Raw genomic sequence first — 25,147 nt, 5'->3', positions numbered from 1 at the left:
GTATCTGAATTTCATGTAACCGGGGAATGTAGCGTTTCGGTTCCACGAATCGACTATCTTTATCTCGAATCGAAGCCTAAGCACACATAATTTGATAAAGTAAATGAATGGAATTCGACGAGAGCGATAGAACACGCGCAGAATGAATCATCCAACAATTAAAATCTTTATGTTTCGTGGAATATCTTCGCGAGAGAATCGGTGACTAACTATGTTGCTCGCGCTGAAGGAATGTAAATAATGCTGGAGACGATTCCGTTTCATCCAGCCGGAGGAATGCTTTATGTAACCGTGAATTGTGAGATTAATTTGTACCTGGAGTGTTCCGTTAACTGTAAGTAATCCGGTCTCTTTAGCGATTTCGAGAAGTTCCTCCAACTCTTCGCTGCTATCATCCCCGATGAAGGCGCACTCGTGAAGATGCTTGTGCCCACGAATGATCGTCAACCAAGCACCAGGCCATCTACGGTGTAAAACATATTTTTTTTGTTAGATCTATGTGACTTTGAATCTTTTCTTTCTCATTGATTCTTCCTGATCCTTGATTTTACCTGACGCACGTAGAAACTGTCACGCTGCTGCCGCTCAGAAGATAAAATCCCCAATATTCCTTCATGTCGTCCTCCAAAACCAAATGCCTGGTCATCGAGACGAATTCCACGTCGTTTTTAACTTTTGGTTCGTCGCTCATTAGATAGGCGTTGAATGTCGTATTAACTTTGATCACTTGGCTCTGCAGAGAATCATACTTCATTCGATAATGATACCGTGTCCGCTGAAGTTTCGTTCGTCGCGCGAATAAGAACAAATTTGTGACAGCGTTCCAGAAGAAACAATCACTTACCTGACACCAAGTCGTCGACACTTTTGCGTCGATCAGCCTCTGATCGGAGACGGTTAAAGGGTACAATTGCTCGGAATATACGCGATATCGCAAGTACATCGGTCCTGCTACCAATATGGAGGGAAGAAACATCCCGAGGAAACATAATCGCAATAATCTCAGCGGCACCTTGTACTGAGACCTACGAGACTGCCAATCTCTTGGACGAGCACCCTCCTCTACGGATTGCAAAATTTTCATCAGAAATGTTCGTTCAAACGAACCTTTCGAGTATAGTGATTCCTCGATAAAACGTTCAAGCTCGTGATCGCTCGTAACGCTTTAACGAGTTAAAAATTTCGTTCCTGGAATCGACCTTTATTTACATTAAACATTAACCTGAATGGGTAAAGATTTACTTGAAAAACACGTCGCAGAATACATCTTAACGTTAAAATTCAAAATTGAGAAATTTAATTTTAACGAAAGTTTTTGTGTACAGGGTTTTCGGCCAGCCCTGGGAAAAATTTTAATAGGGAATTCTAGAGGCCAAAATAAGACGAAAATCAAGAATACCAATTTGTTGATGGAGGCTTCGTTAAAAAGTTATTAACGTTTAAAGTTCCGTCCGTACTGAATTTTTTTCTCAAAAGTGTGAAGGATTTCGAAGAAATATGTATTCACCAAAAATGATTGTAATTGACCCCCGCAACCGAAAATGATTTTTTTAGAACGATTTGAAAAATTTTTTTTTCGTCGAAAAATGTAAGCACCTACCCCTTTGTCGATTTTTCTTAAAAATTCATTTTTCATTTTTAGTAATTTTGTTTGACGCCCTATAGAAAAGTTGTCCAATACTTTTTTGTAGGTACCCATGAGCTCTACTTCAGAAAAAAATTCCATTAAAATATATTCACAATTGTAGGAGTTATGGCTGTTTGAAAATTGGACCATTTTTATGGGGTTTTTCTCATTTTGCGGGGTCAAGGACCAACTCTTCGAATATTTTTGCGATTTGTACATATTCTCCATCAAAATACGCGTAGTTTGCTTTTTTAAACATTAAAATCGTCCAATCCGTTCAGAAGTTATGATGTTTTAAAGATTCGCATGAAAATTCAGGCAGACATTTCTGGCCAGAAAGTATGTTTTCGGTAAGGAATTTTTTCCTCGAAACTGAGTAGGATTTCGGGGGTATGTCTATTCACTAAAAATGCTTATAATTGTCCCCTGCAACTAAAAATAATTTTTCCAAGACGATTCGAAAGTCTTTTTTTTCACCCAAAACTTTCAGCACTTACTCGAATTTTTTTCTCGAAACTGAGTAGGATTTCGAGGGTATGTGTATCCACCAAAAATGATTATAATCGACCCCCGCAACCGAAAACAATTTTTCCAGAACGATTTGAAATTGTTGAATTTAATTGTTAATAACTTTTTAACGAAGCCTCCATCAACAAATTGGCATTCTTGATTTTCGTCTTATTTTGGCCTCTAGAATCCCCTATTAAAATCTTTCCCAGAGGTGGTCGAACACCCTGTATATCTACAATCCGGTTTCATAAAACTTTATCAATTATTTGTAAACAAATTGTCTGGCTGCGATATATAGTTCCCTTTGAACTGCGTATCGTCTTATCGAGTAAAATACTCGGAAATAACGTAATCGTAACTTTAAATTTCAAGGTCACGATGAATTTTACTGCCGACATTTTTAACCTTTAATGTAGCATGGATTATATTTTTAATATTTATTACTCGATCGCAATAAATTGGTAGACGGTAAACAGCTGGAAAATATTTTCTATCTCGTAAGCTAAGGGTTAATAAACAATTATTGTAAAAGATGTTTACTCGTTTATTTATTATATTACAAACGTGCATCCATCGATAAACATCCGTTGTTACATCGAAGTACTTTATTTTAAACAAAATTTTACAACGATTATGATTACTTCGTCAAACGCATTGTTGTTCGAAAACGATAGATCGATTTATCTTCCGCCGCCTCGATTCACCATCGATCTATTTCCTCAGTGTGCATGCGCGCGTACAAAGTGCGTGGATCGACGGCAAGATCCACGAATTTTCTCGGAAATGAAACGTTTTTATTGTCGCATGGCAGCACGTGTAAATCGGACCTCGATATTTCAAACTACTATCTCATTTACGTCTGTCTAGGGCAACAGAGTACATATACGTTAACGATAAGTAATAATTAATCAATGATGTCAACAAATATTCATATCACGCGTTCTACAACGCCTGCGCTCTTTGTCGAAGAAATTTTCCTCGTGCTGTACTTTCGTGCGAAGAATTAACGCGTAGGCGAAGAAAAATTTACTTCCAAACAGAGAGTAAGTTTACCAGATTGCTATTTCATGATTTAAAGTAGCATAATTCCGAAGAAATATCGATGGCACTGCTGAAATTAAAATGCTGAAAAAGGTCTGCTAGATAGGTTAGGTTTAGACCTAGCAATCGAGCGTTGTCATCGAACTTGTATCTCGCAATCAAGAGTTTGATGAACAGTGAAAGCATTAACTTTGTCGTTCACCTTTGTACTAAATACGAGCGATAACACTCACGTAACAAAGTTATTACGATATAGATTATTATTCCATCGAATCCTGCACGAATATCTTTTCTTCACGAAACAAAGGAATCAGTACGTTTGAACGGGGTCAAATAAAGATTAAAAGACGAATATTGCAATCGAATTGCGTTAAGAACGTTCCAAAATAAAAATTACGAAATATTTCGTTTCGAACGTTAACGAAAGATGCTCGATTTGCTTCCGTTTGCGAACGATTAACGACGAGATATCATGATGAGGTTTAATTAAAATGTTTACGTTTTTCTAATCGTATCTCATTTACCGTGACACGTACGTACAAAGGATGTTCCTTAACTTTGCATACGCGATATATTCAGATGCGTAGAAGATGCATACGTATAGTTACTTACATCGATCGTCTCCGAGGACGATCAAATGCATTTGCATTTTCTAATTTGGATATAGACACACATTTCACTTTCTCTGTTCGTTTCGATTACTGCGCCCATCGGTTGCTAGGAATTTGTGAACACCCAGTATACACGTGTATAACGACCCTTATATAGGTGCACAGTGATAGGGATTTAAAAATAAAACTTGTTCTAACTCGCGGAGGGAGATTATACGTTGCTGCTATTACGATTAAATGAACTACATTAAAGAAGAATGTGCGATTAAAGAGTGAATGCATTATATTCAGTTTCAAAGGGTAATATGTTTCCTCGCTGCTTACGGGCGCCCTAAGTAAATACCGTCAATGCGTAATTAGTTAATTCGATTTTGATGGGCCCTGCTTCAAATCTCCGGAACACCGTCGTGGCACGCGTACCCTGCACGTACACATTTACATCGCACACATTTGGTCTCACCACGTGTTGGAACAAGTAAAGAAACACTAGTAAAAAGTACATAATACTTTCACACCGAATACTAAATTTCTCTCGAATCGGTAATGCAAGATTAATTCAGCTTTTTAACACTACGTTTACGGACACTCGTTGCACATATTTTTATTGTATGTTAAAATGCAATTTTTCTTTTAATCAGAGTGTATATTCGTATCATTACATCAATTAAATCCAACATAAATTGCTAACGAATAATATTTATGAGTTCTGTAACGTTAGGTTTAGAATCGTCAAATTTACGTTTCCGTAAACCTAGTGTTAAAAACACGCGTCGATTTTTAACACCAAAACTGGGCTGTTTTTCAACAGTCCAGATGACAATCACCACTGTGCAATCTACACGTCCAAAACGATTAATAAAATATACGAACGAAACAAAGCATACCGAGTTTATCTAGTTTTAATGGCGTCGTTGACATTCTCCCCGTAGAAGCACGGCATAGACACTCAGGATCAGTTTCCTCGAGACAATGTTAACAAAATAATAAGCACAACACACGAATTGAACGAACCGACTGCTCGTCGATAAAACGTAAATAATATATGCTGTGTATGGGAGGGGGGAAAAAAATAATACTTGATTCTATCACCCCGTAAATATTATGCGAATTTCGTTAGAGTGAAATGTTGCTTTATCGAATTAAAGAATTTATAAAGTTCTATCCTAGAACTTTACAAATATGTAGTAAGTTAAAACCGAATAATTAATTACGTTTATTCGATATCGCGAAGTTACGTAAATACACGATGTGTATCGTTCGCTGTCAACAGATCGACTGAATCAGTGAACGAATATGTCATGCTTTGTATCAGTGCCTTATCAACTTTTACTGTGCCCGGGATAAGCTACCATCTATAAGTCTATTTGCACAAAGCCATGGTATTAATACTAATCGCCATCGCCATCGAAATATTAAAGTTATCTCGTACAATATGGTAAACACGACCATGCCGGCACCGAAGGCACATCTCAAAATGTATTTTCACCGTTGCCGCCAAAATGTGATACATATGTATGTCACTCTACTATATTGCATATACGTGAAAGAATATATCATCCACAATTACGAGAAATTTACACTTGTCTATTATTTAATAAAATTATCATAATTCGATTTTTGTTTAAACAAAAGAATTTATTTTATGTAATATCATTCTATATAGTTCTGTACAATACATTAAGTGATATAAGAGAGCCTTACTATTATTTGAATGTTATTATTTATAATACACATTATTTACGACGGGTGTCACTCCGCCTATTATCGTCTTTCGGTTTGTGCAACTTTTCTCCTCTTCGTCGTTTGTTAAGTGGATTTCTTGGATCATAAATTTCAAACCAATCGTCATCTTTCGTGCTCGCATCTTTGGCAAGGACAGGCGCCATTTCTTCGCAATGCAATGCATGCACCATCCATGATTCATCGCTCGGATCGAAATCCTCGTCTTTGCCAGTTTCTTTTTTCGGCGGAGTTGGCGGCCTTTCCGTTTTACTTTCCTTAGCATTTTGGAGTTTCGATTTAAATTTTTGTAATAAATCCATTGTGAAATCTTCGCGGTTTTTACCCTTTTTAGGAATCTTCGACCTTGCTTCTTTGTACCTTTCTTGAGTTTCGATATACTGTTTCATAATTTCCGTTTTCTGCTCCTTCCTTGCTTCCTGACCCTCTATTAATTTCTTTTCCTCCTCCTTTGCCTTCTTCTCGTTCTTAACGTCGCGCTTCAAGTCGCGAATTTCTTTTCTAATTTCCTCTCTGTACGAAAAATTAATCATAAATACTTCGATATTATCGTATAACAGATGTTAAGAAAATGTACATACGCTTTCTTTTTACGTTCTTCCACTCTGTCCTTCCCAAGGTAATACTCGTCCTCCTTTGCATCTTTATCATCTTCAACGTCATCTACCTTGTAATTTTCTACTTTCTTACACTCCTTTTTTGTATCTCTTAATTTACTTTTGATTCTTTCTTTCATTGCTCTAAAGATGTAATATTATACGTGAAAGTGTAATATTTGATATGAAAACAAATTGTACGCAATAAACTCACTGTTTCTCGATTTTTATAGCTTCTAATTCCTCGGGAGTTTTAGTGTCGTCGTCGCTCTCCCAATCGCTATTACGATCTTCTTTCCTCTTTTTACTTGGCGGTCCAGCTGGTTCGATAGCTACTTGAGCACTTAATTTTGGATTACTTGAATGATCATGTGCCGATTTACCCTTACTAGTGAATTGTTTATTTAATATCGCAGATTCTTCCTCGTCACCCTCTGCCTCTTCCCCAAAAGATAAAAGACTAAAATTTCTATAAAAAAGGATATTCCACGATAAAAAATTTTATTAATCTGTATAAAAACTACAAATATTATATGAAATATTACTTTATTCCTGATTTTTTATTTTTTGTACTATCCTTTACTATTTCGATTTTCTGTGTTGTTACCCTAGATACAATATCGGTAAAAGGATTATTCAATATTTCGGTTTTTATAATTTTAGGTGGATAAAGAGGTTTGTCATTCTGAAAGACAAACAAAATATATTAGAATCTATACATTCCCTTTTAATATTTTCCAGTAATTTACGGTCTTATAGAATAATTTAATCAAGTTTACTTCATCTACGAGTGCTTCTTCAAGTTTAAGCATATTATATATTGTTTCACCAGTAACTTTGCCAAAGATAGTATGCTTATTCTGCAATTCCGGCGTAGCACCAAGAGTGAAAAAGAATTGAGAACCATTATCGTCTTTTCCAGCATTGGCCATGGCAAGCAAACCACGCCGGCAAAAACGTAATCTTGTATGGAATTCATCCTATTAGACAGATGTCGAACATTTATTTTCCAATAATGACTACAGTGACTTCAACTATAAATTTAAACGTACTTTAAACGATTGTCCATATATACTTTCGCCACCTTCGCCGGTGCCAGTTGGGTCACCACCTTGTGCTATAAACCCTTTGATAATTCTGTGAAATATGGTATTGTCGTAATAACCTTCCATACATAATTGTATAAAATTTCTGCAAGCCTTGGGAGCCTCCTTTGTCCATAACTCCAAATCAATATCTCCCACTGTTGTTTTCATCACCACCTATTTATAAGAAAATTAATTAATTTTCATGGGATAAGATAAAATAAGAATTTATATTATGAATGTATAAGGTTATGACATCAAAAACAGATAAAAAATGTATTAAAATATCATAAATTTGTACTTACTTTGCCAGTGGTAGGTGGTTCTTGTATATAAATATTGCTCATGTTTGTAGATGTTTATTAATATTGTCAAAAAATTGTTTATTAATAAAGGCATGCCATGTTAAACTCCTATTCACCTTTGCCACCAATCACTAAGTCACCAGAGATGACAGATTCAGCACCCGGTGCACTACTCACACATGCCAGATTACGCGTACGTGACCACTGGAGAGAGAGAGAGAGCCGCCCGTTTGTCATGGGATAGTTCGTTATTTTCAACGATAGATGGCGCTGATTTTTCGACCTAAAACCCCCTGGTGCTAAAACGCCCAAGTTTGTCGTGGAATAGTTCATTACCTTCAACGCTAGATGGCGCTTATTTACCGACCTAAAACCCCCTGGTGCTAAAACGCCCAAGTTTGTCGTGGAATAGTTCGTTATCTTCAACTCTAGATGGCGCTTATTTACCGACCTCAAACCCCCTGGTGCTAAAACGCCCAAGTTTGTCGTGGAATAGTTCGTTACCTTCGACTTTAGATGGCGCTTATTTACCGACCTCAAACCCCCTGGTGCTAAAACGCCCAAGTTTGTCGTGGAATAGTTCGTTACCTTCGACTTTAGATGGCGCTTATTTACCGACTTCAATCCCTCCGGTGCTAAAAAGCCCAAGCTTGTCGAGAAATCCATCTAGCGTGAACTATTCCACGAGAAACTTGAGCGTTTTAGCACCAGAAGGTTTGAGGTCGCAAATAAACGGCATCCATGGCTGAAGATAACGAACTATTCCACGACAAACTTGGGCGTTTTAGCACCAGGGGGTTTGAGGTCGGAAATAGGCGCCATCTAACGTTGAAGGTAACGAATTATTCCACGACAAACTTGGGCGTTTTAGCACCAGGGGGTTTGAGGTCGATAAATAGGCGCCATCTAGCGTTGAAGGTAACGAATTATTCCACGACAAACTTGGACGTTTTAGCACCAGGGGGTTTTAGGTCGAAAAATCAACGCCATCTATCGTTGAAAATAACGAACTATTCCACGACAAACTTAGGCTTTTTATCATCCGGATTTCCAAAGTGTCCGGAACATTTTCAAAATGCTGGCAGCTTTGCGAAGAGGTGGCATGTATCTTATAGCTAAGGGAATAATAAGGAGTGGAAAAGAAAGGTAAAAATGATGAGAACACATAGAATTCTTTAAATTATATCATTTATTGTTATAGATTTACATTATACAAAGCTTTAATACATATAATATCTTATCAGTAATAGTCAACGAAGGTCAGCAGTGGCCAGCAGGAGTCAGCAGAGGTCAACGAAGGCTGGCAGAAGTCAGTAGTAATCGTTATATAAAGTTGGCGTCATTTAAATATTTCCAAGTGTAGTGACGTCCATTGCATGCTGGTAGCTTGCCTTCTATTCGAATTCCAATCAGAAACTGTAACAGAAATAAAATACAAATTAAAATCAAATGCATTAGTACATGAACGATTATTATAATTAAGTAATGATTAAATTCTAGCTGTCTTACTAGAGATCATAATTAAATTCAGAGAGACAAGTTAACATTAATTCGAATGCTAGAGAAAAAGTACGAAACCTATTCAATATTTGTTACGATGTTGATTGAATTTATAATCAAAACTGTATCAATATTATGCGATAGCACTGTTAGAGAGTAAATACGAATAACGATAATGATCACCCCCGAATCACCTCCGAATTTTTCGCTCGGTATGGCAATTGTTCGAACTGATATACAAAAAGACACGTATTAACAAAAGCTAACGAATAGAAAATGAGTAATACCACAGATACGGAGGCTATACATATGTGTCTTGATAAATCTAAAAATTAATTCATAACACTGTTATCAGACGGCAGACCGGTGCCCAGAGTAAGCTTACCTCTCCATTTACACACACCAATTCACAGCCATGTGTACGTGAGCTTAGGTGCTTTGGACAGCATCAGGAATTCAAGGAAGAGAGCGAATGTGAGTCTTTCTTTCTTGCTTTCGAAACAGCTGAAATCCGATTTGCATCAACCTGCATACGATTTTGAGTCTCAACTGCCCAGGCATTTTCATTTTCCAATCCATGTATACCTATAACACATAAATGAGATAAAGAATAGACCTATCGCTGTACCATTAGTGTATTATAACATGAGATACACTCTTCCAAAATGAAACAAAATGTTAAAAAGATCATGCATCAAATTGTAAAGGGATCCTCGTAAGAAGGCTTTAATCTTCGTAATAGTATTAATGGGTCGATGATCATCAATGACTAGCTTATGATCACTGGTGGTCAACAGAGAGGTTGACATTAAGGTCAGCGGTCCAGTGAAGATCCAGAAATGGTCAAAAGGTGGGACCAATCGAAATAGTCTTGTTCTCTAGACCAAGCGGTTCTTAACTCTTCACGTTGACACTGTCTCCCCACTCTTCGACTTCTCCACTCGAAGACTACCGCTGGACAAATTCTTCAGTACCCCTGGAGCATCCAGGGGAATCGGGTCTCGCGGGCCTAAGCCAGGCCATTCGTGGAGTGCTGACCACTGGGGGGACCAGGAGTGACCAGGACTGACCAGGACTGACCAGAACTGACCAGAACTGACCACTACTGACCAGTGCTGACCACTACTGACCACTACTGACCAGTGCCGGACGGTGATGACCAACGGTAAGAACTGTTCAAAAATTCTCTCCCCTCTTCTATTCTGTCGTTTGATACCAATTTTGCTTGAATGAACTGATTTTGCTCTACTTGCCTAACTGATGTTACTATAATTTGAATATTTTCTTATTTTACAGCTGGCCCAGTGGTACCCATCCTATGTGGTAACTATCCTATCCTACTGACAACAAGTAGTAAGTCTACTCCACCTATTTATATTTTATTATTTTCATTTGTTTATTTATCTATCTGATTTTATTTGGTTATTATGAATGTTCCTTTTCTCTGTTTCTACTTTTACATTGTTTTTCGAATTTATGTGATTGCTTTGACATGTTTCTATACAATTTCATGAATTTCTATTCTTACCTTCTTGCTCGAATTCTTGTAATGATCTGCGGAGGTACTTTGTTTGATTCTTCCATTTCGTTTGATTGTTTGGGGTTGATTCAACTTGGTGTCTCGATCCAAGTTTCTTTCATTATTATATTTATTATTTTTATTCTTCCATTTCGTTTGATTGTTTGGGGTTGATTCAACTTGGTGTCTCGATCCAAGTTTCTTTCATTATTATATTTATTACTTTTATTCTTCCATTTCGTTTGATTGTTTGGGGTTGATTCAATCTGGTATCTCGATCCAAGTTTCTTCCATTATTACGAATGTTCGTTTTGATATCTATAACATTGTGTCGATGCATATACCATATTTGTTTCGATGACACTGATTAATATAAGATTTTTATGTTTCAGCTTAAATTTCCTTCCATATCTCACTAATATAAATGTTAGTTTTTATTTCAGTCTTTTAGATTAATCGCAAGGACATCGAGGGAGTACGCCACAACCGCCGGGGGACTTCTAATTCCAAGTTGATTAGTCCTAAGCTTCGTCGCGAATCTTAAAATTAACGTCGAAGATTTCTTTATTGTACATATTTTCGCGTTTTACCAAGCAATTATTCAATAAGTAGCTTCTCGTTTTCTCGTTCCCTCGTTCCTAGCTTCGGTCACCGCTGTTTCATCGATTGAAACATGTGATCGGCCGTGTATCTGGTCCGAAAGATCTAATCGCCTTCCCTTGGTAAGCTTGATTGAGGGAAAACGGCACTTCGCTGGAAGGTGTGGAGTTTCCGTATTCTGCGGAAACGCATACCTTCCAGCGGAAGTCGACACCGTCTCAGGTACTCTCTCTTTGTCAGACAGCCTAAGTCGGGTCCTTCGGGCTCCCGGCGGGTTGCGTTGGAGAAATGGAGACCTCGATTCGGAGTTGCAGTTCTCTGTTTTCTTGTTGAGATCGAGTTAGCAAGGGCAGTAGGTTCGATCCTCGGATCCGCTGCACGGTACAGCATCGCGTCGCGTCGCGTATCCCACGATTTAGCTTCATCCCTCTTTTTAACCACATAATTGCTTGGTACAACTAACATCCAAGGAACTTTGTTTCCTTCTAGCGTCTGAATTTTAGCTTCAACTTGAAAACTTGAGCTTCGACGTTAATTTTAAGTCCCTATTGCATGCGTCTCCTAATATTGCCAAGTAATTATTTAACAAGTAGCTTCTCTCGACTCGTTCTCTCGTTTCTTGCTTCGGTCACCACTGTTTCGTCGAACGAAACATGTGATCGGCCGTCCAGTTTGTCCGAAAGATCTAGTCGCCTGCCAATGATAGATCGATTTCTAGAAATAGAAATCAATCTACCAAGGGTAGTGTCGATTCGATCCGAAGATCTGCTGCACGGTTCAGCATCGCGTCGCGTCGCGTATCCCACAATTTAGCTTCGTCCCTCTTTCAAACAAAATAATTACTTGGCATGACTAATCTAGTTTCTAAGGATGTAAAAGGGAGATCGATGGAACTTGGATTCCATCTATCTCCCTTCGGGTCTCCACTCGCAGCAACCTCCACGTGGTGAGACCTGGTAATCGGTGTCACCCACGATGGAAAAGTTATTCTTCGTGGGTGACACCGAGCTAATGGCTGCGAATTTAGAATTGTTTCTTGATATAATAAACGAATTTAGATTTATAGTTAGGCAGGTGCTTGGTTAGGCATTATTTGAAGACAAATTCTTTTGAAAACTCTTTCAACTCTCTTCGTTGATTGTGCATCTTTCATTCATTGCACATTCGTTTGTTTCTCCTTCGATCAACGATCGTTCATCACAGAAGATCTTTATTAATGAAGGGTGGTTGTGAATCGGTTAGTGCGGGTCTCCATTCGCAGCAACCTCCACGTGGTGAGACCTGGGTAATATTATTTAACGTTTAATTAATAATCGTAATACTCTTAGCTGGGTAATGCAATTATTAATTAAAAACTAAATAATATTAGCAAATTGGCTGCGATCCGCTTTGCATAGGTCATCATATAGAGCTTCTTCGCTAAATTTTTGATTCTCATTGATTCATCAAAGATTCTAGAGTGTTGTCAAAGATGAGGTATACGAGTAGATCTTTCACCCAATGTATTTTTTCGGCTCATTTTTATGGGGTCTCGAAACCCCATTACCATTTTCACGTCACTCGCAACGTTACCAACAGATTCAGAAATCTTTCTCTCTCGACTCCCACGAGGCGGTCCGAAATTACTTCGGACAGCTTCGGAAAATCGAGAAAGAGGGCATGCATCAGTTTGTCTTTGTCTACTTTCCGAAACTAAACTGACATGAAATAATCTGTATTAACGAAGAAATTGTGAAGATAGTAAATAAATAATTTTCTTGCCATTTGTTATTTCCTGACGTCTAGTAGTTAAAGTTTATATTTCCTTTACCACACTACAGTTTACTGTAAGTTTTAATTTGTATGTCCTATAAAACTTAATAATAAATCATATGTACATACATTTCTGTTAGATAATAACATATATAAACCTTTCTTTTGCATTACACTATATATACATAATATACTAGTGTTACCAAAGAAATATGCTAACAACAAAATATTGACAAAACATTTTACTACCATTGTGTAAAACTAAGTTGATAGTATGATTCATATATTTAATAATATATGTGTTATATGTGTCAGTTGTGCTACAAAAATTGGTATCTATAATAATATAATGATTAAATAACAATAAATTATATATATATATAAAAGTGTTTATATTACAAGTTTGGTACATATGATACATTATCATGTATATAACTATTTTTTACATAACTAATCAAGATAAACAATGTGAAATAAAATAAAACCAGTAAGTAATCATTTATCTAAAATAAATTTATATTCTAAGTTTATGAAAAGTATAATTTTACAGAAAGCTTCTTTTGTAAAAACTTATTTATATGAAATATGGATATAACTACACAAATGTACCCATTAATGATAGTTCAAATACTATTACATTAATGAATAATCATAGATTATTGCACAATGAAATGAAAACTTGCTTAAAACATGTCTGTTTCAATGAATTTCCTGTTCATTGGGAGAAAAATATTTTAGACTTGTTACCACAAAAATATAAAAAGAGATATTCTGTATTAATACAATCAATGTTAAAGGAAGTAAAAGATACATATATTAAAGATATGCAAAATCTTGTAATGAAAGTTGTATTATCATTACCAAAAGAGGATGATTTATTTTCTACAGTAAATTGTACAAGTTATAAATTTTCAACAGAGGAAAAAACTTCCAATTATAATACATTCCTTAAACATCACAAATTACTAACAAAAAAGTATTATCTTTATTTAGAACCAATAAAATTTATTATACATATGGCACAACTTAAACTTCCTACAGTTATTTGTAACTTTGAATATTATTATCATTTTGGACTCATGTCATTAAATGATTTTGAAAACATGATTAACAATGATATTAAAAAAGGATCTTTCACAATAACAAATTACTTTTATACTGAAACATCCAAAGTTATAGCAGAAATAAAAATTTTAAGAAATATAAGTACAAGAAGATTATCACATATCATGCAGTGCATTACAAATGTTTTTGTACAACAAATTCTAAATGTGATGATAGAATCTATTAACTATATGTTAAATATTATGAGTAATGAATATTACTGTCCACAAATTAAGCTTCAACTTATTATGGAAAGCAATAAATTACTTATTAGTCCTAGTACTGAAGAAATATATTCAATATATCATAGCATAATTGATAAAATTGGCACAATTGCTCAAAATTTAATATCATTAGAAGAATGTTTGAATATAAAAACGCATTTAAAATATATTAAAATAAAATTACCAGATTGGTATATTAAGGAATCCCACAACAAATTGCAAATTATATTAAATAATTTATTTGAACCCATAAACAAGCAAGTGATGAATATGACTGAAGAGTTTTTTCCCATTTGTGCACTTGACACAAAGAATAGAATATTATCATTAACTTCAGGCAACACAAATTTCGATTTATATCTTAAACAAATACAAAAATATAACACATATATAAGAAAAGCAAATGCCATAATTGGAAACACATATTATACAATAGGGAAATTGGAACAGAATAAAGCTAAAGAGACTTTAAAGAGAGAGCTATATGATATTGTAAATGCTTTTTTGATTAAACTTGTTAATTATCATCAAGAATTCAATCTGTGTATCTGTTTAGAATTTGAAGATATAAAAACAAAAGCATTAAATGTACCAAAAGATGCAAAATCTTTGATTGAGTTAAGTGAATATATCTTACATGCATCAAAAGTATTAACAGAAAATCTAAAATGCAAAATTCAAAAATCAATACACATGTTAACTACATTATTAGAAATTGTAATTTTATCAGAGAATCACATTATGTTAAATAAAAAAACAATTAATTGGTTACATGAAATTGAACCTATATTTAAACAAAATAATACATTGTGTGAGGCAATGAAAAATGAACTAGAAGATAACATGCAGAAAAGGATAAATGACTTAAATTTTGAAGTAGACAATATTGTTCCTCAACTGAGTGTTTTGGATAATATGGATGATATTAATAGAATTCAAGAATATGTTGAATATTATAGAGGACTCCTTAAACAAATAAATAAAATCAATTGTGAGATGCAAAGGATCAATGAGGAAGAAAAGTTATTCAAATTTCCTGAAACTGAATTTCCTAAAATAAGTGAATTACATGAACTAATTGTGTCATTTTATGATCTTATTTATATTATTTATCAATGGCAAAAAGACAATAATGTATGGTTGGATGGCCCCTTTGAATGGCTAGATGCCACTATTATAGAAAAGAAAACATTAAATTATTTTGAAAAAATTACTGAAATGAGTAAAATATTTAAAACAAAAATTAAAATGGATCTAACTGCAAGTAAAAGTTTCAAATTTTCTGGAATTGCAGATGATCCAGATCCAATGCAACAGCCTGCTCCATTGAAATTATGCTGGCAGGCTCTTAATAGCATAAATGATTTTAAAAAATATTTATCATTAATAGTATGCATGTGTAATCCAGCACTTCAAAAACGTCATTGGATAGAAATGTCTATAATATGCAATTTTGATCTTACACCCAATGCTGGAACTAGTTTAAGAAAAATTATTTCATTTGATCTGATGAATGATATTGAGAAATATGAAACTATTAGTATAAGTGCAAATAAAGAGTTAGAGTTGCAACAAAAATTGTCAGAAATGATTCAAGAATGGAATATAATTTCTTTTGAAATAAAAATTAAGAAAGAATTTAATATCAGTGTATTTTCAAATTTAAATGATATAGAATTACTTCTTGAAAGTCACTTTATAATAATTGAAGAAATGATGACTTCAAATTTTGTCAAACCAATAGTTTCAACAGTAACAGAGTTCCTTATGTCACTTGTCAGAATTCAAAACATTATTGATCAATGGGATTACATTCAAGTATTGATGCTTTCTTTGGAACCCACCTTTTGTTATCCTAACATGGAAATATACTTACCTAAAGAATCAGTTTTCTATACACAAGTAAAAGAAATTTTGGTGAATATTGAGAACAAATTATGTAAAACTCCTACTTTCATTGAAATGAATAATCCAATAATTTTTGAATCTTTATGCAATGCTAATGAAAAACTTGAATATATAAATCAAAGTGTACAAAATTATATTGAAACCAAAAGATTATGTTTCCCAAGATTCTTTTTTCTATCTGATAAAGAAATTAAAGAAATATTATTTGAATCAAATAATTTAAAGAAATTGCATTTATCAATAAAAAAATGTTTCGAAGGTATACAGAAAGTACGAATTAATAAAGAAGAATGGATTTGTTCCATTATTGGTAACTATGGAGAGGAATTGCACTTAGAAAAATTTATTCGTGTTTATTTTGATCGCGAAGAAAAATGGTTAATATGTTTAGAAAATGAAATAAATGCTACAATAAAGAAAAGTATTTTCCAATGTTGGGATATATTTAATAATACATTTACATACGATAGTATTGCAAATTTTCCGAGTATGGTAATTGTATGCGTTTTTCAACTTTACTGGACATGTACAGTACACAACTATCTTATGCCAATTAATTTTGAAGCATTAAATTCTTTATACATAAAATACATTAATCATTTAAATTGTTTAGTTAATGAAATGAAAAAGTATTCAACAAAAAGGTACAAAGATGTATTGATGTCTTTAATTGTCATTGTAAGTAATCAAAAAGACATAATTAAATTATTATTAGACAAAAAAATTATTAAATCTACAGATTTTGAATGGGTAGCACAATTACGATACTATTTTGACGAAAATTACGTTAATGTATCAATGTTTAATACATGTATAAGATATGGATATGAATATAGTTACTACAAGCAACATATAATTAATACTACTCTAACAGATAGATGTTTTCATTCTCTTATGCAGGCATACAAATATCATTTATATGGGGCTGTTACAGGACTACCTGCTACAGGAAAAACAGAAACTGTTACAAGTCTAGCAAAAGCTATTGCAATACAATTTCGTATCTTTAACTGTTCTGATATATTTTCTTATAGTTTTTTGTGTCAAGTACTTAAAGGATTTATTTCTTGTGGAGCATGGCTTTGTTTTGAAAATTTTAATAACTTGGAGCCTGAACTTCTATCTATGATTACTCAAAATCTTATTTGTATTTTTCAAGCAGTATCAACAAATCTAAAAATAATAACTTTTGAAGGCTCATCACTGAATCTAAATCCAACTGGACATATTTGTACTATCACGAATCTTGGTTTATCTAAATACTGTAATTTACCTGATAATTTAAAAATATTATTTAGAACTGTTTCTATGAGAGCACCAGATATCAGTAGAATTGTGGAAGTTGAACTATTTGCTGCTGGTATATCTGACTCAAAGTTCTTAACTTCAAAATTAATTACACTTTACAAAATACTGTCTGAACAGCTGTGGTGTGAATCATGTAACACTTTTAATGTATGCTCTGCAAAGGCAGTTGTTAGAACAATAGTTTATTTAAAAAGGAGTTTCCCAAATGAAAATGAAAGTATGTTACTTTTACGTTCGTTAATCGATGTTAATCTTCCCAAGCTTTGCAATATGGATATACTTATCTTCAAAAATATATTACACGATATATTTCCCGACATTGTTTTACTCCCTCCCAATTATACAATATTTTTAAAGACCCTTGAAACGGTATGTGAATCTAAATCTCTGTACATTCATGATGCCTTCAAACTTAAAATCATACAAATATTTGAAATAATGTACATTCATCAAGCTCTAATGATTGTGGGTGATCCTCTTGTAGGAAAAACAGAAATTCTACATGTTCTCATAGATATATTGTCGTCCTTACATAAACAAGAGGTAGAATTTGGTGTTAATGTAAAACTGGAGACTATAATGCCAGGAGCATCTAATGTTAACCAACTCTTTGGTCATTTTGATGAAAGATCAAAAATTTGGAAGGATGGAATATGTTCGAAAATATTTCGTTCTTTTTCAGAAAATGATTTTTCTGGTAAAAAATGGATAGTATTTGATGGGCCCTTAAATCATATATGGATTGAGAGTTTATATACAGCTCTTGATACAAACAAAGCATTATACCTGGCATCTGGTGAAAAAATTAATATAACAGATTCAGTATCTATTATCTTTGAAACAATGAATATGATAGAGATTTCTCCTGCTATTTTATCAAAATGTGGTATAATCTACATTGAATCACATTCTATTGATTGGAGACCATATGTTAAAACACATATTTATAAACATGATATCTACAATGGGTATGAAGAAACATTATACATATTATTTGAATGGGTAACAGATCCTTCTTTAGAATTTATACAAAAACACTGCACTTCAACTTCAATTGTTGGACAATTACATTGTATAATGTCAACATTAAATTTACTTGAAATGTATTTAAAGGATGCTAAAATAGAAAATACTGAAGAAAAAGGAAAAACGAATCATTTTGAAATATGGATACAAGCTGCACTTATATTATCTATTATATGGGGCTTAGGAGGCAATTTAGACATGGATTCTCATATTAAATTTAATTCATTTTGTACATCACTTTGGAATGGTACAAATGAAGAATATCCAAAGCCAGAGTTAATTAAGAATTTTGATATAACATTACCTCATGAAGGTTTAATACAAGATAATTTTTACATTTTCAAAGGTATTGGAAATTGGAAGTATTGGGGTGATATATTAAAAAGTGAAAAGATATTAGAAACGCACAATTGCAATGAAGTTTTTATATCAACAATTAATACTATGAAATATAATCATGTGTTCTTAAAACATATTAAATACAAAAAACCTTTCATTCTTTGCGGAGATTTATCTATTGGAAAAACTTCTTTAATGAGAAATTTACTGAAAAATAAATTATTAGAAGAAAAATATTTAATTAACTTTTTTAGTTTCACATCTTTAGATACTGTTTTTAAAACACAACAGTTGTTACTTTTAAAATTGAATAAAATAAAAAAGAGACACTATGGGCCACCAAAAAATCAATTTTGTATTAGTTTTATAGATGATCTTAATATAGAAATGAACGAATGTAAATCAGAAAGTATTTTAGAGTTTCTTCGGCAATATCATAGTTATGGCTATTTTTATGATTTTGATGAACCTGAGAAAATTTTTATTTGTGATATTATGTTTTCACTTGCAATTACAGGAAATACCAGAACTAAAATATGTTCTCGATTTTTAAGATATTTTAATTTATACACTATGTATACTCCATCTACAGATACTGTATTTAGAATATTTTCAAATGTACTTTTCATCAATTTAAAAAAAAATCTCTTTGCTGCAGATGTTCTAAGTAGTGTAAATAGTATAACTAATGCCACAATTGATATTTATAATTCTTTAAATAAAATATTACGACCAATACCAGCCAAATTCCAATACCAATTCAGTATAAGAGATATAAGTAAAGTAATTAATGGATGTAGCCTTCTCCAGAAGGAATCAATTGAAACTAAAGTTACTTTTATTCGTCTTTGGGTACATGAAATATGGCGCGTTTTTGGTGATAGGATATTGGATAACAATGATAAAGAGTGGCTCTTTTTGCAGACAAGAGAAATTGTCAAATGTCATTTTAAAGATTCATTTGAAACAGCTTTTGATTATTTACCTAAATTTGAAAAAAATCAAATTACAAAGGATAGCTTTAACCATTTAATGTTCAGCAATTTTATGGACATAGAACAAGACAAAAATAAAAAATATGAAGAGATAAATTCTATGGAAAAGCTAAAAACTAAAATTCATTTTTATCTAAATGAGTACAATAATAATTTTAGAAATCAAATTGATATAGTTGTAACAGAGTATGTGTTGGAATGTTTGATCAAAATTTCAAGAATTTTAGCTACACCAGGAGGTAATTTAGTGATGATTTCTAGTATAGGATCTGGTAGAAAATCCATAACAAGCCTTGCTGTTTACATGCAGCAACAAGAATTATTTGAACCATCTTTACATTCCTGTAATGATTTCAATATATGGAGAGAGAATTTGAAAACAGTTCTACAAAAGTGTGGTGGATTAAGAAAGAATGTCACATTCTTTTTAAAAGACAAACAAATAACAGATCAGTTTCTTTGTGATATTAGCAGCTTATTAGCAACTGGAGAGATACCTGACTTATTTTCTATTAATGAAAGGCATGATATTATTGAAATGGTACGTTTACACGCTCAAGGTGGCAATAGAAACACAGAAGTAAGCATTCGTTTTGTGATGAATTATTTTTTAGAACAATGTAAAAACAACCTGCACATTGTTATATGTTTCAATTCTACAAATAAAGCAACTAGATTGTATTTACACAAATATCCAGAACTAGTAAAATATTGTACAATAAATTGTTATGAAACATGGCCAACAACTGCACTTACACAAATAAGCACAAAATACATTCAAGATATCAAAGTTCACGAAAATATAAAAGCAGATGTAGTAAAAGCCTGCATAAAATTATATAACAATGCACAAGAGATAAGTACTGAATATTGTAATGAAACTGACAGAACAAATCATATTACATTATCTGCATTTTTACACATGTTGAAATTATATACTCATCTTATGTCAAAAAAACAAAAAGATATTGTTACAACAAGGAGTAGATATTTAGCAGGTCTGGAAAAACTGGAATTAGCAGCACAACAAGTTGAAAAAATGAAGGGTACATTGACAATATTAAAACCACAATTAGAGTTATCTGCTCAGCAAACTATGACAACTATGAAGGAAGTGGAAAATGAAAATACTACTGTAGAAGCAGCAACTATTCTTGTACAACAAGAAGAAGAAATAGCAAATAAGAAAGCAGAAATTGCTGGGCAATTAAAAGTGGAATGTGAAGCTGATCTTGCTGTAGCAATCCCGATTCTAGAAGATGCTGTTGCTGCATTAAATACATTAAAACCCACAGATATTACCCTTGTAAAAGCTATGAAAAATCCTCCTGATACTGTTAAACTGGTAATGGCTGCAATTTGTGTTATGCTGGATGTACCTCCAGATAAACCCATTGATCCAGTTACTGGTAAAAAATTTACAGATTATTGGGGCCCAAGCAAACGTATTTTAGGTGACATGAATTTTTTACAGAATTTAAAGGACTATGACAAAGATAATATTTCACTCAATATCATGCAAATTATTAAAAAAACATATATGACAGACAATAATTTTAAACCTCATGTTGTTGCCAAAGCATCAAGTGCTGCTGAAGGACTTTGTAAATGGGTACGTGCAATGGTATCTTATGATGAAGTTGCAAAGGCAGTTGCACCTAAAAAAGAAAAATTATCAACTGCACAAACAGAATGTAATGAAGCAGAAGCTTTTTTAAATGAAAAACGTAGAACGCTTTCCGCATTAAATGCAAAACTCGCAGCATTGAATAACAGTCTTCAAGAAACATTAAAAGAAAAAGTTAAACTTGAAAAGGAAGTAGAAAACTGTACTGATAAACTTAATAAAGCAGAAAATTTAATTGCAAGTCTAGGAGGTGAAAAAAATCGCTGGATGCAATGTGCAGAGAATCTTCAAGAAAATTATAATAATCTTGTGGGAGATATGATAATATCATGTGGAATAATAAGTTACATGGCATCATGCAGAACTGTTTTTCGTGATCAAATTTTGGAACACTGGAAACAATTCATAAGAGATTTAAAAATTCCATTTACTATAGACTACAATTTAGTAAATGTGCTTGGAGAAGAAAATGAAATAAATCATTGGTATTTTTGTGGATTACCTAAACACAGGTTTTCTGTTGAAAATGCAATCATTATGAATAATTCTGAACTCTGGTGCTTATTTATTGATTCTCATAATCAAGCAAATCAATGGATTAAAACAATTGAAAAGAAGAATGATTTGAAAGTTATTAGACTCACTGATTCCGATTATATGTCAGTTATTCAATCTAATGTTGAAAATGGTAATCCAATATTAATTGAAAACGTAGGGGAAAAACTAGAAATTTTGTTAGATCCATTTCTTCTAAAACGAATTTATGTAGATGAAAAAACATCACAATTTAACAATGGTTGCAATGTTATAAAATATTCACATAATTTTCGATTATATATTACAACAAGGCTATTCAATCCTCAGTATTCACCTGAGGTATTTAGCAAACTTACAATAATTGATTTTTCTATTCCAAATGAAGCTCTACAAGACAAACTTCTTGATCTTGTCATTTTTAAAGAAAAACCAGAACTTCAAGAAAAATTTGAAATTTTGCTTATGGAAGATGCTAATAACAAGAAAATATTAAAACAACAAGAAGATAATATCTTATATACTTTGTCTTCAACAACTATAAACATTCTTGAAGATGAGAATGCTATAAAAACTTTAGATTCTTCAAAAAACCTTACCTTAAATGTGGTTAAAAGACAAGAAATATCAAGAGTAATGTCTTTAGAAATCAATAAATTTCGGAAAAGTTACTTACAGTTTGTTAAATATTGTATAGATTTGTTTAATACTCTTAATGCCTTGTCATACTTAAATTATATGTATTGTTTTTCATTTCCATGGTTTATGCAACAGTACATTCGATCAATTGAAACTTCAAATAAAAGTACCATCCTTGAAAAACGATTAATGTTTCTAAAGTCTTCATTTACTCATAGTCTTCATACAAGCATTTGTAAATCTTTATCAGAAAAACATAAGACATTGTATTCTTTCTTATTATGTTCCAAAATGTTATTGGATGATAAACAAACCACAGAAGAAGAAATTAAATATTTTATGTCCCCAAACAGGAATCACATTAATACTACTTCTGATAATATGCTTAATTGGCTACCAGATGATATTTGGATAAAAATTTGTAATCTTAATGAAACATTATCTGCTTTTTATGGTCTTGCAGATGATTTTTGTTGTAATGACAAGGCTTGGAAGCAATATTATGCTTCTGAATTACTTCAAAGTCACTTATTACCACAACCTTGGATAAATAAATTAACTGTATTTCAAAAACTTATTCTTACTAAAACTTTGCGACCTGATAAAATTATACTACATATTATGCACATGATAGAAAATATGTTGGGAAATATTCAAAATTATTCCCCACAACTTAAAGTATCTCAATCACATATGGAATCCAGTTGTTTAACTCCTCTTTTATTTATTTTACCAAGTTGTTCATCACCTTTATCTCTTATCAATGCATATGCAAGAACAAAAGGTTACTTGTCAAAGTTTATCTCTGTATCTATGGGCAAAGGTCAAGAAAAAAAAGCTGAGTTTCTCATACAAAAAGCTCAGAGAGAGGGAGGTTGGGTCTTTTTGCAAAATTGTCATATAGTACCACATTGGATGGATCAACTTGAAAAAATTTGTGAAAATTGCAATATTTCCAATGTGTCAATAAATTTCCGATTATGGTTGTCTAGTTATCCTACTAAAAAATTTCCTATTAGTATTTTACAAAATAGTATAAAAATTGTACACGATTATCCTTTGAATATCAAAGAAACGTTGCTAAACATTTATCAATCTGAACCTATAATAAACAAAGAATTTTTTGAAGGATGTCCTGGAAAAGATAAAATTTTTTCAAAGCTTCTCTTTGGCCTATGTTTCTTCCATTCGATTATAAAAGAAAAGAAATACTTCGGGATTCAAGGTTGGAATATACCATATGATTTTGATCATTCTGATCTTAACCTATCCATCATGCAAATGCAAAATTTAATAAACAATACTGACTATGTACCTTTTGATATTCTTCTGTACTTAATTGGGGAATGCAATTATGGTGGAAAAATTATGGATGATTTTGATAACAGAAGTCTGAAGTATCTTTTAAACGATTGTTGCAATTTAAATATAATTAAAGATCAGTATTATACATGTTCAAATGACATACAAGAATTGATACCACAAAGATGCGAATATCTTCGTGTAATTGAACACATTAAAAAAATGCCTTTGGATTTGTCATCTAAAATTTTTGAGTTCAATAAGAATGGTGTTATTATTCGTGACACAATGATAGCCACAGAATTTTTATCATATCTCTCATGCATGAATTCTATTGTTTTATTACCAAATGATCAATTATTTCAAGATCAAGTACTAACTTTAATTAATGATATTAACGATAAATTACATGATTCATTTAATATTAATGAATTACAAGAGAAGAATACCTTGTCCCATCAGGAACCCATAGAAAGAATCCTTTTTTGCGAAGTAAAATTATTAAAAAGTATTTTAAAAGTCATAACTGAAACGTTAAATAATGTAAAACTGGCATTTGATGGTTATCTTCCATTTACTGATTCGTTAAGCAAACTAACACAAGAAATATACGAGAATAAAGTTCCATGTATTTGGAAAAATGTACAAAGCAATATTGCAATTGAAAACTTATCATGTTACATCGATAATTTGGTAAAACGTACAAATTTTATTAAACAATGGACGAATCAAGGATGCCCTAGAATTATTTGGCTCGATGCTTTATTTTTTGCTAAAATGTTTTTCTCTGCGATTTTATTAACATTTTCCAAAAGACACAATATATCTATCGAAGACATCGGATTTGAATTTGAAGTTACAACCGAAGAAGAAATGGATATAGAAAATGACGACGTTTATTTTATTCGTGGTTTGCACTTATCTGGAGCTCGATGGAACATTGAAAAAAATATATTGGCAGAAAGTTTCACAAATGTATTCTGGCAGGACATGCCGCCTATACGTTTTAGATGCATACGAAATAAAAAAGATATAAACGAAGTTTATGAATGCCCCGTCTATGTTTCCGTCGTTCAACGTACAGATAAAAATGTTCTATTAATTTCAAACAATTACATTATTAGTATACCTTTAAAAACTGACAAGCATCAGACTCATTGGATAAAATGCGGCACAGCCTTATTTTGTCATGTTTCATAGTGTGAAGATATTTAAAGAACATAATTACGTATAATATTGTGTAATTTTGTTTAAG

General features: G+C 32.7%; 3 protein-coding genes across 4 annotated transcripts in view; 1 reads left to right on the top strand and 2 right to left on the bottom strand.

Moving 5' to 3' along the window:
- LOC143349998 (uncharacterized) overlaps positions 1-4,807 on the bottom strand; it is an 8,846-nt gene extending 4,039 nt beyond the window's left edge. The window contains exons 1-4 of the mRNA XM_076781730.1: positions 4,674-4,807; positions 845-1,062; positions 552-733; positions 316-463 (exon numbers count right to left, since the gene is read on the bottom strand). Of these exons, the coding sequence (XP_076637845.1) occupies positions 316-463; positions 552-733; positions 845-1,062; positions 4,674-4,707 (582 nt within the window). The 5' untranslated portion in view covers positions 4,708-4,807. The remainder of the gene's footprint in view (positions 1-315; positions 464-551; positions 734-844; positions 1,063-4,673) is intronic.
- Positions 2,365-23,193, bottom strand: LOC143350001 (spliceosome-associated protein CWC27 homolog). 2 transcript variants are annotated; one of them, XM_076781736.1, is made up of 8 exons: positions 23,175-23,193; positions 7,516-7,646; positions 7,178-7,387; positions 6,905-7,105; positions 6,671-6,810; positions 6,340-6,594; positions 6,111-6,269; positions 2,365-6,042 (listed from the first exon to the last, which is right to left on the bottom strand). In XM_076781736.1, the coding sequence occupies exons 2-8, from the start codon at positions 7,555-7,557 to the stop codon at positions 5,523-5,525; spliced, it is 1,527 nt and encodes a 508-aa protein (XP_076637851.1). In that variant the 5' UTR covers positions 7,558-7,646; positions 23,175-23,193; the 3' UTR covers positions 2,365-5,522. The 2 variants fall into 2 exon arrangements, with proteins under 2 accessions (XP_076637851.1, XP_076637850.1); XM_076781735.1 differs by lacking the exon at positions 23,175-23,193 and adding an exon at positions 12,837-12,855.
- On the top strand, positions 13,360-25,147 carry LOC143349992 (dynein axonemal heavy chain 7). The gene has a single exon (XM_076781716.1). It carries the CDS (start codon positions 13,465-13,467, stop codon positions 25,090-25,092), a length of 11,628 nt encoding a protein of 3,875 aa, XP_076637831.1. The 5' UTR covers positions 13,360-13,464; the 3' UTR covers positions 25,093-25,147.

The sequence above is a fragment of the Colletes latitarsis genome, chromosome 14 (assembly GCF_051014445.1).
Source record: "Colletes latitarsis isolate SP2378_abdomen chromosome 14, iyColLati1, whole genome shotgun sequence".
In the NCBI taxonomy this organism is placed as follows: domain Eukaryota; kingdom Metazoa; phylum Arthropoda; class Insecta; order Hymenoptera; family Colletidae; genus Colletes; species Colletes latitarsis.
This window is presented reverse-complemented; position numbering and strand designations above follow the sequence as displayed.

What these genes read in the sequence shown, in the direction of transcription:
- LOC143350001 (XM_076781736.1), bottom strand. Translation starts at nt 7,557, where the DNA reads ATGAGCAATATTTATATACAAGAACCACCTACCACTGGCAAA. An exon ending in TATATGGACAATCGTTTAAA is followed by an intron (nt 7,106 to 7,177) that starts GTACGTTTAAAT and finishes TCTGTCTAATAG; the next exon opens with GATGAATTCCATACAAGATT. An exon ending in GCTATAAAAATCGAGAAACA is followed by an intron (nt 6,270 to 6,339) that starts GTGAGTTTATTG and finishes TTACATCTTTAG; the next exon opens with AGCAATGAAAGAAAGAATCA.
- LOC143349992 (XM_076781716.1), top strand. Translation starts at nt 13,465, where the DNA reads ATGAAATATGGATATAACTACACAAATGTACCCATTAATGATAGTTCA.